Source organism: Abrus precatorius, unplaced genomic scaffold (genome assembly GCF_003935025.1).
Source record: "Abrus precatorius isolate BTA unplaced genomic scaffold, Abrus_2018 Scaffold5, whole genome shotgun sequence".
Lineage (NCBI taxonomy): Eukaryota > Viridiplantae > Streptophyta > Magnoliopsida > Fabales > Fabaceae > Abrus > Abrus precatorius.
The window spans coordinates 14,135,027-14,148,556 of NW_020874395.1; the positions used below are offsets into that span (position 1 = coordinate 14,135,027).

The following is a 13,530-nucleotide window of genomic DNA, read 5'->3' on the forward strand; positions in this document are numbered from 1 at the left end:
CAGGGTTTAATGGATAGTGATGGAAGAGTAGAATAGAATGGAATGATATTGAATTTATTGTTTGAATGGGTTTTATTGTTTGGATTGTTTCAAATCAAACATGATGTAATGCATACCCTTCAATACTTCTCTTTTTCTTCCCATCCAAATTGAGAGATATAAGATGAAACCAATCTTTTTTTATTACCATGCATCTTAAAAATATCCAAATAATGGAATAATTACTTCATTTTATTCCAGCCTATTTCGTTCCTTTCTATCTTGTCCCATTGCATTCCACTTGTCATTAAGCATCCAAACATATACCCTTAGAAAACTGGGTGACTAAGTGCAAGTTTTATTTCATGTTTGAATGATCATGAATTCACGTCTAGTTGTTGTCTGTTAGATCTACGTTTACAGATTTTTCAATGTGTTTTCGAACTAAATTAGTGTAGTAGGTGATGTAGATAGCAAGTTTTCAGGTAAAAACTAAAAGCTTGCCCCAATTTTTTTTGAAGTCAACTCTGATGAAAAATGTGTAAGCTCACCTTAAGGCCATTCCTCCTGATTTCAATCAATGGGCTTCGTGAAACTAAGGTTAGCAAAAGACTTCAGCCCATGGATAAGTGAGTTTGGGGCGATGTTATTTTTTGCACCAAAACTATTTCATCATTTCTACATTTTCTTAGTTTGAAAAAAAATAAAGAGGTAGTGTGCGTTGGCAAATACATCTTTTATTATCTGAGAAAAGGGTAAAAAAACGGGGTAACAAAATGACAAATAATTTCTACATTAGCTTGATTGGTATTGGGGGTCCTTTTGGTAAAGTATGCATTTTAACCTGCATGCTTATGTCAGTGTTTTCATTCAAAAGTTCTTCCAAAAAATTGTTTGAAAATCTTTTCTTTTAACAATAATAAACTAATATAAAACCATCATAATAAATTTATTTAAAAGCATCAGAGATATTTTTTATTCTCTTGATTTTACTTTAAAACTTGAAATCTATAACACAAATTTGGGTAGCTTACTTAAAATGAAAGTATCAGTCACCTAAAGTACAATCTATTCTATTTATGTCATAATGCAAATGTTGAAATTTTCCTCTATGCACTTTATTACTTTTTTTTTTCATCAGATTTAATTTGGATCTGATTCAGGTCACGTACTTAGATTAGATGTGATGAGTGAGTTTATTATGAAGATTTTTTATATACACAAAAATTTAAACTCAAAATTTGTTGAAACTATACTGAGTTGTTTGTTATTTGGATTAACTTTTATTAGTTATTCAGATTAACCTTTATTAGTTGCACTTTATTACTTTAACAATGACGCAATTGTCTACACCATAATTTAAAGATTGATGGTGATAACACTTTTTTTTTAATCAAATTAAAGTTTATAATTGTTATATTCTTAAACGAGTTGATCAATATTTTATCTAAAGCAACTGCATGTTGATTTTGAGAAAATGTAATATTATTTAATTTTTATTAGATGAAATTATAAGTTTTTTCATCTATAAATTTTGCAGGATACAATTACAAACTTTTATTTGACACACAATTATCCAAACTTTAAGTGCAAAAAGAAATTACATGCTGATTAAATAAAGTAAATGCAATATTTTTTTTCATATTTATAACATTTTATTTTTTAAAAATATTTTTCGATGTGGGACAAACTTACTATGGCCCAACACTAGTCCCTATCAGTTTGTTACAATCGTGCAGGTTTCGGAGTAATGCGAAACATTCTTGTTTAGAACAACGTACGAGAGTAGCACTTGCAATCTTATAAATGTGTAACAATGCCATGATTGTTGGGTTAAAGTTAAAGTTAAAGTATTATTTGATAAATCTAAAATCAAACATAGATGCTAAGAGTAGTATTTTGATAACAGTTTTCTCTATTCTTGATAATACTTTACCATCTTTTACACAACACTAGCAATCCAATATGATTTTCTTTTGGACTTAGAAAACTTGGTTTCCTTGATTAGGTATTCTAGTGTAAGCACACGTATCACTCCACCTGATTAAAATTACAGCACAATGGCAATATCTTTTCGAGCAAGCTACATTGAATCACAATTTGACAATTTTTTAGAGATTAAATATGTTTTTCATTCTTATATTTTGTAAAATTTAATATGTTTTTTCGAGAATTTTTCTTTTAGTTTGTCTTTATTTAAAAAAAAAAATTCAATGTGTCAATTGTTTTTTGTTTTATCATGTGTCATTTTTTGTTAGGCCACATTATCTAGGAAGCGTTATTTTTGTTTAAAAATAGAGATTAAAATAACTTTTTAGGGACTAAAATTGAAATATAGCAAAATTATAGGACTAAATATATTTAATTTTTTAAAATAGTATAAATTAACCATATTTAATTTATCCTATTTTAGAGAAACGAGTATTTGTGTATTTTTGCTAAGATTTTAGAGGATTCTTGAGAAATAATTAGTTATTTCTTTGAAAATAATTTGAATTCAATATATGCTGTTTTATTTAGATAAGTTACTAAAGTACAAAATAAATATATAATATTTTCTTAAATTTTATATAAAAAACATTTCTATAAATACAATCAATAAGAAATATAAGATCATGTTACAATGATATTTATAATAGTTTTATTGTCTTTTTATGATTTTAATATAAGAAATATATTTGTTGATCCATCACAAGGAATTGTTGAACTGGTGTGCGAGTAGGAGTCTACGATGGGCTGGGTACAAAAAAGGCAAAATTCTAGCCATCCAAACAATGTGAAAAATTAACCCAACAACAAAAAAACAGAAGATGAAAAAAGAATGCTAGTTGCAATGCCATCACCATTGATACAATGTTATCAGAGCAAAAGACAAGTAGAATAAGCTAACAAAGAAAAGCTGTATATTACAAGATTATTGCCATTTTTTCACCATTGTTGCATTGTTAAGAATGAATCATTAAAAAAGTTAAAAATTCTTATTACTGAGCAGAATGAGAAATATGCAAAATATCTTAAAAATGAACTACCTCAATGTAATTATTTTTTAACTATAACTTCAATACGAAAAATAGTAAATTGTATTATTAATTTTTTAAAAAATACATACCTATACAAAAAAATTGTCTAAGATAAACTATGTCAATATATTTTGATACAAATTTAAATAAGTTTATATAATGCTCAAGCATATATGTAATGTACAACAACTCTTAATTAAGTCTGAGTTTAAATATTTAAAAACCAAAAAGTATTCATTATATTAAAAATATCCAAACATAATAAATACTTACTTTTTAATAAAAAATATTATTTTCAAATATTTAAACTCAATTTTAAGAAACAAAATCGTATCTAATATAGTTTGTTTGGTGATTAATAATTTCACCTTGGAAAAAGGCTATTATTATTGCTGCTGTTGTCAACAGTGTGTATGTGTGCGTGTATTTGGGTGGGTTGAATTAGGGTAACGTTGTCATTAATTGCTAAAGTACAAGTCACAACCATCCATAAATAACAAAAGCCCATATGGTGATCAAATTGAAATGACTAAACATTGTGTCAAACAAATGCTGAAATCATCAAACTTCTACTCATTAACATCATCGTCGTTTGTCCTTTTTCTCATCTTCAAGTTTTCCTTTTGATAAGCCTTATTTGAATTTCACATTAATGACTATATATATCATGTAAATTTCTTCGTAGATTTAATATGAAATTTTTTGAAGAGAAATTATCTTATTATTAATAAGTTAAAGGATCTTGCTTTTGGGTCTGTGGATGATACAAAAAATCACTCTTGCATTTTTTTTCTCTTCTATAGAACTTCAGAGTTATGTTGTGATATATGAGGAGTTTAAATATTAGATATGAGCAAATTATACCAGTAAATTAGATATTATATTTAACTCAAAACTTCAAGGTATTAAATTGTGAATTCTTATATCATTTGTATGTTACTTAACTTTTTTATTTTTATTTATTGTGAGACTTCTTTGCTCAGTGTTGTTACTTCAACGAGTTATTCTAAAATCACAACATTAAGTACAAAAAATGAGAGAGAAAGCCAAATTCTAAAATCAATGCTGGCCACAAAGATTGCGTTAGTGGTGAAGTGTTCAATTAATTGAAATAACGTAAACACATAAAATATAAACTCTAGTTCATAAATACGGGCTATGAATCCACTTAATTAACATTTGTCTGGCCTGTAGATATAGAAAATGGTAGAGATTCTTGTAGCCCAAGTATCTTATTACATATGATTTAGAACAATGATCAGGCACTGTTGTTACACAGTGCCAGAGAACAATGTTTGATTCTGTAACCAGAATCGAAGACTAATTCTAGCTTTCCAACCCATACGAGTCAATGTCCCTCAAGAACAGGACACTTTGGTTCTTCTCTACCCTTTTACATTCATAAGTAATTATTTTTATACTAAACTAAGAAGTTAAATAGACTTTAGAATATTAAATTAAGAGCTTGTCGTTCAAAGTTTTTCTAACCAACAATAGCATCTCCGTATACTTAAAACATTGATTCCTTTACTTGCCAGTAGATATCCAATATAGATGCCAATTTTACATGTGTAGCACTACACTCTTAAATGTTCAAGTTATGTTAACACACGCATGGTCAAATTTGCATCAACTTAACTCAATCCTCAACACCCTTATTTCTCTCTCTTTCTCTTTGTGTGTGTGTTTTCTTGAATGTGTCTACTTAAAATATATGTGAATTAAGTCAAATTTAGGGTAAGATGCATGAAGCGAATCCGTAAAGTAGTTTAAGCACATGTACACATGCAACTGAACCGTGACAAAGATGGGTTGTTTAATGCAAAATGAGACACAAAAATAAACTACAAACATTGATTTGTTTCATTGAAGACAGTATATATATGTCCAAGTGAAAGGTTTCTAGAGTAAACGCTGGTTTATTAATTGTATTTTTATTTTGTTATAAACATCAAACAATAAGGAAGAAGCTTTGACTGCCTTTGGTTTGCTTGGCGTCTATACTACAAGCAAGAGATAAAAGTCATAATGTATTAGATTAACTTATCCTTTCAAGCCTAATACACAGTATGTCGAGCCTAATACACACACGATCAAAAGTAAATTATTTAATATTACATGATTATTTACAACATTACATGACTTCTATAATTTAGTTTTGACTGTTTAAGATAAAATTTTAAATTTATTTATTTATTTTATTTACACTTAAAAATAATTTTCTCGTTTAATGCATGACTCATATATATTTGATATACATACGTGTACGTGTAGTAATCAGAGAGAAATTTGTCCTGACAATGCAAATCACACGCACATAATCTAAATATAGTTTTGAAAAATTAAATGTGATTTGAAAGAATGCCTCGTATTATTTGCCTCACACACTTAATCTTGACACCCTCTTAGTCATATGAGAGATACAAATTAAACTTTTTGGTTGTGAATTCTTTAATTGAATGAATGCGAATTATATAGATAGAGATGAAACAATAATTTCTCTTTTCATCACTCACAAGCTTACAGCAAAGCAGGTGTTCTGAATAAGTTATTCAGAGAATTAAAAGATATAATTAAGAAGAGAATAATATAGTTTAATGAATAATAACGAACATGTTTAAGGTATAAGGGACACTTGGATAATATTCTAATTGGCTTAATCAGAGTGAAGAGCACAAACATTGACAGGTTCATGAACTTGGATTTGGAGCTGTCCACATCGTTTGACCACATTACAGTTGAAACATGGAAGGGGTTAATAGTGGTGGACAAGAAAATATTCGTATCTGGCAAGTACATTTAGGTTGCCACCATGGTTATCACTAAAGCTTAATTCCCTCTCTTGAGTTAGCTGGATTTCCTCATTAGTTGCCGATGATGGAAGCTTAATAATATATCTAAAAATCTATAAAGTTCATGCATAAATGTCTAAATTAGAAAATGCACCCTTGTTCTATCTTTCTATGGCAATGACAACTTATGGCTTTATGAAAACATGTATACTCAAATAATTTAATCTATGTAGTGAGGGTTTGTGTCTCATGACTATATATAACATGGAGTTTGGTTATAGTGTATATCTTTTTCCCAAAAATATTTATTTAAAAATGTGTTAAGTTAAAGCGAAATGTTACTATGAGTTGTCATAACTATGGTTTAAGGTTAATTTTCACTTAAACTTTCATTATCAGTATTAACTACAGCTGATTTCGTGTGATAGTGTAAAACTCAAGTCAAGGTATGTATTTATTTGTCGCTGCGTTTTAAATTTTAATTTAATAAAAATTCTTCAAACTTTTAACGTTTTATGCAAATTTTATTTTGAAAAATCGAAGTTTTAGCATATTGATAAAACTTCGTACGACTTTTCTTATTTGGTTTTGTATATTTGGAGTGGTAAGTATGAATGTGAGGTTTACATGACAAAATCTAATGACAAGAATTAAAATTTTTGTCGAATGCAGTATTTAACATATAACAAGAATTAGGCTCGTTAAGTTTCACAAGACTTCTGATTGCACTTGTTGATGAACCATTTTTGTTCTTCGCGTTAATATTAAGAAGAGAAAAGAAAATCCATTATATAAACCACTGCAAAATACATATTTTGTTTAGCTTATTTTAAAAAGATACCTAATTTTTGCTTTTCAATGATATATATTAAAACATAATAATATATATGCACCGGATAATGAAGAAGAAAATTGATTATTTCACATCTTATTTTAAATAAACTAGATCCTCTTGAACAACTCTCTCTCTCTCTCGCCAAAGTTACAACCATACATTTATAATTTAATAGTTTACATAAGTCAAGTTAACAAAGCAATAGATAGTTAGTTTAGTTCTTACATTGTTCAACAAAATCATAAAAATGGTTAATTATAAATGTGAGTTTGGTTAGTAACAATATCTAAATTCAGTAAAATTTTCAATGTAATTGGCCAATGACAATATGAGATTGTTCAATCTACTTTTTAATTTAGTCAATTTTTTGGATGGAGAGCCTTAGAGATTAAGATCTACTGTAGAGAATCTAAATCGCATTTCAAATGAATGGAAGAAAGAAAGAGATAAAAAAAATATACAAATAATATAATAAATAATAAAAATAGATACATAAAAAGTGAAAAAAAATAAAAATACCATAGTTGAATGAAGAAAGTGGTTAATCATTTGTACTACAACCATCCTAACAAATTTGTGCAGCCTTTTCCTTTCTTTGTAAGCCACAAATATAAACCATGCTTTAACTTTTCCTTTTTCAATATGAGTTAGCTTATATTATATGTTTTGATTTGTAATATTATTTTTCATGCTTAGTATTATAAGGAGTGATAAAGTGATAATAATTAGAAAATAGACCACCCACATTTTGTTTGCAGCCTTAACCAAAAAGAGCCAAGCAGAGTAAGGCGTTTGTGCACCAAAAGAGGTATGAAGCTAACTTTGCGGGTGTTGTGGCACTGTTGGAAGGGTCACACAGTACAGTGACTGGACACTGAATGCACAAAAGGAAACAAAGCAATTTGCTTCCCAAAAGACACTGAAACATTATTATTTTCCGACACATCAAGTGAATTCATCCTTTGCACTCTCAATTTCCGACCCACCTATCATTCACTACATCACACCATTCCTATGTACCTCACTTCTATCATCACTGTTTGCAATTACATGTGTGTTTAATTCCTTTAAAGTTATATTAAATTGATTTTAAGTTACTTAGTATAATTAAGATATATGTTTAAATATATCTGAATTACACATTTTTAATAAAATGGATTTTTTATTATAAAATATAACAATTGGTTCTCAGTTTAAAATAAATCAGTCCTTATTTTGATTGTTCAGCCTGTATGCTGATGCATGATTGATATGCATCATATTTCATTTTGCTTTGTTGTTATCTAAATCAAACAAAAGGATTGGGTATTCGTTTGTAGTTTAGTGTATGGAATAGTATCAAAGTTTCAAAAATGATACAATGAGGCAATATGTATTTGTTATGTTTTTTTTCCTTCTCAAAATTGATTGCTTCATGTGACTTCAATCGTGGTTATAGCTTGTAATTTTTATTTTGATAGCTAATTAATAAATAATTTTTTATTTATTATTTTCTTCTGGATCCAATAATCTCATGCAATAAATTGTGAACAATAGTTATAAATCATGACACTGAGCTTGGAAATGCAAGGAATAGGGCAATTGATGAATATAATGATGATCTTCATTGCACTTGATATCTCTGACATATGCTTGAGGTGTAGACTAGTACCATCTATATATTCTTAAGTCTTAGCTTCATTGTCAACCAAAGACTTATTGTATGGGCAATTTTTGATCCCTTGGGAACATGGGGCACATATCATTCCAATCTGTCAGCCAATATATTTGAAAAATGAAACTCCATAACTCAAACCATGCGTTTTACCATGTGCCTTCTCACTTCTGTGTAGCCATCTTTTGACACCCTCCTTCAGCATGGGTTGTCCCAAAACAACTCTATAAAAAGCTAAGCAACCATGGATAACATCCTTTTGTGAACTTAGTAATATAAATACATATATACATACATTTGATTTTTCTAACATGTTAAACATTTTACATAATAAAAATATAATGAATAATAATTTTTTATTAAAATTTATGATGTTTAATAATATCAATGCATTGAATTATATTAAATTCTATATTTTTAATAAAAAAATGATTATATATATGTCCCACTTTTGTTTTCTCTTTTTTGTTTTAAGATATGTTATAGAGAGTTTAAATATAAATGGCAGTATCTGTATATAATAAAAAGTTGTGGCTGAAGAGTGAAGAGCACGATTTGCATTTTGCAAGCTAATAAATGCAAACGTTGAACCACAATAGAAGAGTATTTGACAAGTCGAGGTGTTGCCAAACTTTTGAGTGAAAGTCTTAAAAACCTTAAATACTCTTTGCATGGCTGTATAAAGGGATAAAAATAAGTTTCGTCATTCGTGAAAATCATATAATTTTGTTTATATTAAGTTTAAATTAGGTTAAATTTATTTATTAAAAATGTTTGATAGGTGTATTAGGTTGCTTAAAAAATATCCACAATATTGTTATTATTATTGCATTAAATTTTGATTATATATATATATATATTTATATATTATAACTCGCTATAAGTATATTTATTATTTGTAAGTTTATTGGAAAGCTTTACTACAAAAATAATGTTAAAATAATTGTTTACTTTTAAAAAGGAGGGTGCATGCTTTAAAAAAAAGTTTATATTAAGTAAATACAACATAATTTGGTCTTAAATTTAAGAAATTAGTTAGATTAAAAAAATTTTATATTTAACCTAAGTCAATCCACTCTAATTTGAGTTTTTTAAATTCGTGTTTCTTAAAATAAATTTACTAAACACGCCCTAAACTATACATATAATGTTAATCTATACATTTTATCTAAACATCTAATTGACCTAGATCCTATTCAAGTCATTAGTTAAGTTTTAAGTCATAATTGAGTTGAGGTTGAATTCAAGGAAATGTCTCGATAAAAAGATTGAATTGGGTTAAGTTAAGCTAAATTTATCTTGTGAATTCTTATTTTTGAAAAAGAGAAAAACTCCATCAAATTAAACTTGTCTCTAAACTCCTTTTAGAATAGCCATTTTTCTTCTGTAAAAAGTTTAAATAATGAATATTGCTTACAAATAGTAAACTCAGCTCCTAAATTAGCCTTAAGATTAATTAACGCCTTATTACCATACTCTTTTAACTAAATTAATGTAAAATAATACTCATCAGATTTATTATTTTATATAATCATTTTGAATCCTATAAAACTGAACATGATATAATGTTTCAAAATTTTCAGAAATCAGTTTTTGAAGAGAAGAAATTAAATTAATAACTCATGTTAAATCGAACAACAGAATAAGGTACATTTTTTTAAAGACCAATTTAAGAATTTACTGGTTACAAATTTTTTAAATTTCCAAATATTTATTATGATATTATTTTTCTGCTTTTCCATCCAAAGTGAATTATTGGATAAAACCCATATGGGCATAGCGTTTAGGGGGCCACTAAGTTTATTTCTTTTTGGGTTGGACAACGAAGCCCTTAGTGGGGACTCAAAATCACGATTAGGAACAACTCGTGTTACGAAGATTGCGGAACTATAGAACTAAAATAATCACACTTTTCTCTTTGAAGCTACTTTTTTTTTCAATAATTTTTTTTTATAATTTGTCAGAAATTTTACTTTGAACTTTGTTAAATAATCTTTTAAAATAATTAGTAAATTACTTTCAAGGTTTTTAAAAATTTTAATACATTTTAAAATTAAAATTTTAGAAGAGTATTTAAAAACCTTTACGTAATTTTAATATTTAAAAATATGAAGAATTCAATTAAAAATGCTCTAATATTATTCATATTTTTTATACTATTCAATCAACATGAATCAAATATGAACACTAATTAAATTTTTTATATGGTATAATTTGTTTTAATCACAAACAAATTACACAGGAGAAAAATGGTATCGTAATTTGAATGAACAACTGAAGTTTAGAGGCATGAACCTAGGGGGAGGAATATCCTAATGTCTAAAAAATTGTGTAGTAATAATATCTAAAAAAATTTCTGAAAAATAAAATCAATAAAAAATTCTCAAAAAATAGATCACAACTTAAAAAAATATGACATCATTCACGAATTTATTACTCTTAACCAATTATAAAATAAAAGGAAAACATTTAAGTCGGCTGATTATTGTTCAATATTATACATGAATATCCCATGAGAGTAAAAACTAGAGACAAAATACCATCAATTATTACTTAGATATGTCCTTAAAATATGAATTTTTCAATATATATATTCTTCTAAAATATGAAAAAGAAACTTAACCAATCATTTTTTATAATTCTTTTACTTTTAAAATTAAATTCATTAAAAATACCTAGATTGCTATTTAAGTTATGTGTAACCTTAGAAAATAAATATTTCATTATCATAATTTAAATTAAAGTACTTTATAAATTTATCTTATTCTAAATCAATATTAAATAGATATTTGTTTAAATATGTTATTTGTCACTGAAAATATAACAAGGTTTATTTTTAGTTAATATGAATTTTATTTTCTGTTTTCACCATAATATTTTTTTTCAAAATTGAATTTTTGTTATTAATTTGTCGCCAAATACTAACTTAATTAACAAATATTTAACTAAACTCTGTCACCTCTTCCAACACAGTACATATGTTAAATAAATCTTATAAACGATGCAAATTAGAATTTTTTTTTTAACTTTTGTGTCATATAAAAAGATTAATCTTCTCCCACATTAATGGCTCGTGTGTCCTTTTTTTTTTTTACCATATACAATGGGTTAATATATATATAGTAAATTTAATTTAACATCTGTTGGTCAATTCAAGGACTATATATTTAATTAAATAAAATATTAAAAAAAATCACAAGAACTAAAAACAATATTTAACTATATTTATAAACAATAAAAAATATATTTAAGTCATATATATATATATATATATATATATATATTTCTTCTGCTGTACATATATAAATCATGTTTTTTTTTCCTTTTATTATCATTATTTTACTTCATCTTGATTTAAAGTTTGAACACTTAATGTAGATGGTAGATATATTTGAGAGATATTGCCTAGTTGTCTACAATGCTAGCATGTCCACACAACGGGGAACACTGTAAATATCCTCTCCAACCATACCCATTTTAGTCATTTCATCATTACACTCTTTGCATATATACACACAACACATGAACAAATATTACTAAAACCTAATCACAGACACACCCAAAAAAAGAAGAAGAGAAAAAGAAAGCCATGGAGAACTCATCATCATCATCATCATCATCAAACTGCGTCTATAGAGAGTGCTTGAGAAACCATGCAGCCAGTCTCGGCAGCTACGCTACCGACGGCTGCGGCGAGTTCACCCTCGACCTCGACGCCTCGTCCCCCGCCGCTAGTCTCCAGTGTGCTGCCTGCGGCTGTCACCGCAACTTTCACCGGAAGGTGACGTGTCCGCCGGCGGAAGTCTTGACTGCCGCAGGCAGCGGTGACATGATGGAATACTCTGGCGGCGGCGAGGGAAGGATAGAGGTTGGAGAGAGGAGTAATAGTAATAACAAGAAGAGGTTTAGGACAAAATTCAGTTTGGAACAAAAGGAGAAGATGTTGGGATTTGCTGAGAAGTTGGGGTGGAAGCTGCAGAGAAAAGAGGTTGATGATGAGATTGAGAGGTTCTGTAGAAGTGTTGGGGTTAGTAGACAGGTTTTCAAGGTTTGGATGCATAACCATAAGAACTCTAATAATTCTTCTGCCAATGCATCCTCTCTCACTCAGTAAGTTTTTAATTAGACTTACTTTCACATCATTAGAGGAGAGAGAATATTGTATCTTATTGCTTTATTTTTTAAATATTTTTCTTTCTTTTTTTATGGAGGCTTGGATCGATGTAATAATTTTGTAATTTATCTTCTCGTGTTAGTATAAATTTGTTTTTTTTTTCTCTTCATGTCTTCCGAAAAAGAAGAAGAAGAAGAATCACATAGTAAGTACGGTAGAACTGTTGATAATGATGAAGTGATGTGATATATCACTAAAAGCTCCACAAAATTAATTTTATTTTCATGTGGGGGGTTAATTATCCTTTGTATTTTACAGGCTGCGAAGTGATTTTTATATCACACAAAATGAGTTCAATTAGATTTAATTCCGAGGATAAAAGCAAGCTGCACTTCTATGCTCTGTTAGTATTTTCATTTACAACTTGGCTTGGTTGAATGTAAGGTATCGATTACGAATGTTATGAAATATTCAATTAAGGCTTATTTGTTTTGTGTTAAAAAAACCAATTTTAATATTTGAAATAAAATATTTTTAACTAATTTATACATGCATGTAAATTATATTCAACGGTTTAATCTTGAAACTACATTTGAAGGAGTACCAACAGGTACTAAATTTGAACCATAATTATTTTATGTTAACTCCTTTTCTTAATTTTACACCTCTACTATACCCCTATTAGTAATTAGTAATGGGTTTTTGGTTGTTGTTCTTGTGTGTGTGTGTTTGGATGACGATAATTTATGAGGGAAAAGAAAAAGAATAGCGGAAAAAAAAAGGGAATGAGCATAAATAATTTTTTTAGAACTTTGTTAAAGAAATAATTTGAGTCTAATAATAATTGGCCATAGTAAAAGTAAATTTTGATCTTATAAGAACTTTATCTGTAATGTTAAGAATTTTAATTCTACAAAATTAATTATCATTCTTGATTTGACAATTAGTTTTATAAACGATAAATTAAATAAGAAATTATATTTATGCCGCTTGTTTATAGATAGTTCAAATGACAATTAACTGGCTAATATTTAAGGGTTGGCTTTGTTGTAACTCCTTCAAAATGTATTTATTGAATTCTGTGATGATATTATTTTCTTAATTAAAGTATGAATTACTATAATTAAGGAGGGAGT

General features: G+C 27.7%; 1 protein-coding gene across 1 annotated transcript; it reads left to right on the forward strand.

The window, feature by feature from the left end:
• Window positions 1-11,864: 11,864 nt before the first annotated feature.
• On the forward strand, window positions 11,865-12,488 carry LOC113868026 (zinc-finger homeodomain protein 11-like). Its single transcript, XM_027503579.1, has one exon. It carries the CDS (start codon window positions 11,870-11,872, stop codon window positions 12,392-12,394), a length of 525 nt encoding a protein of 174 aa, XP_027359380.1. The 5' UTR covers window positions 11,865-11,869; the 3' UTR covers window positions 12,395-12,488.
• The last annotated feature ends 1,042 nt before the right edge of the window (window positions 12,489-13,530 follow it).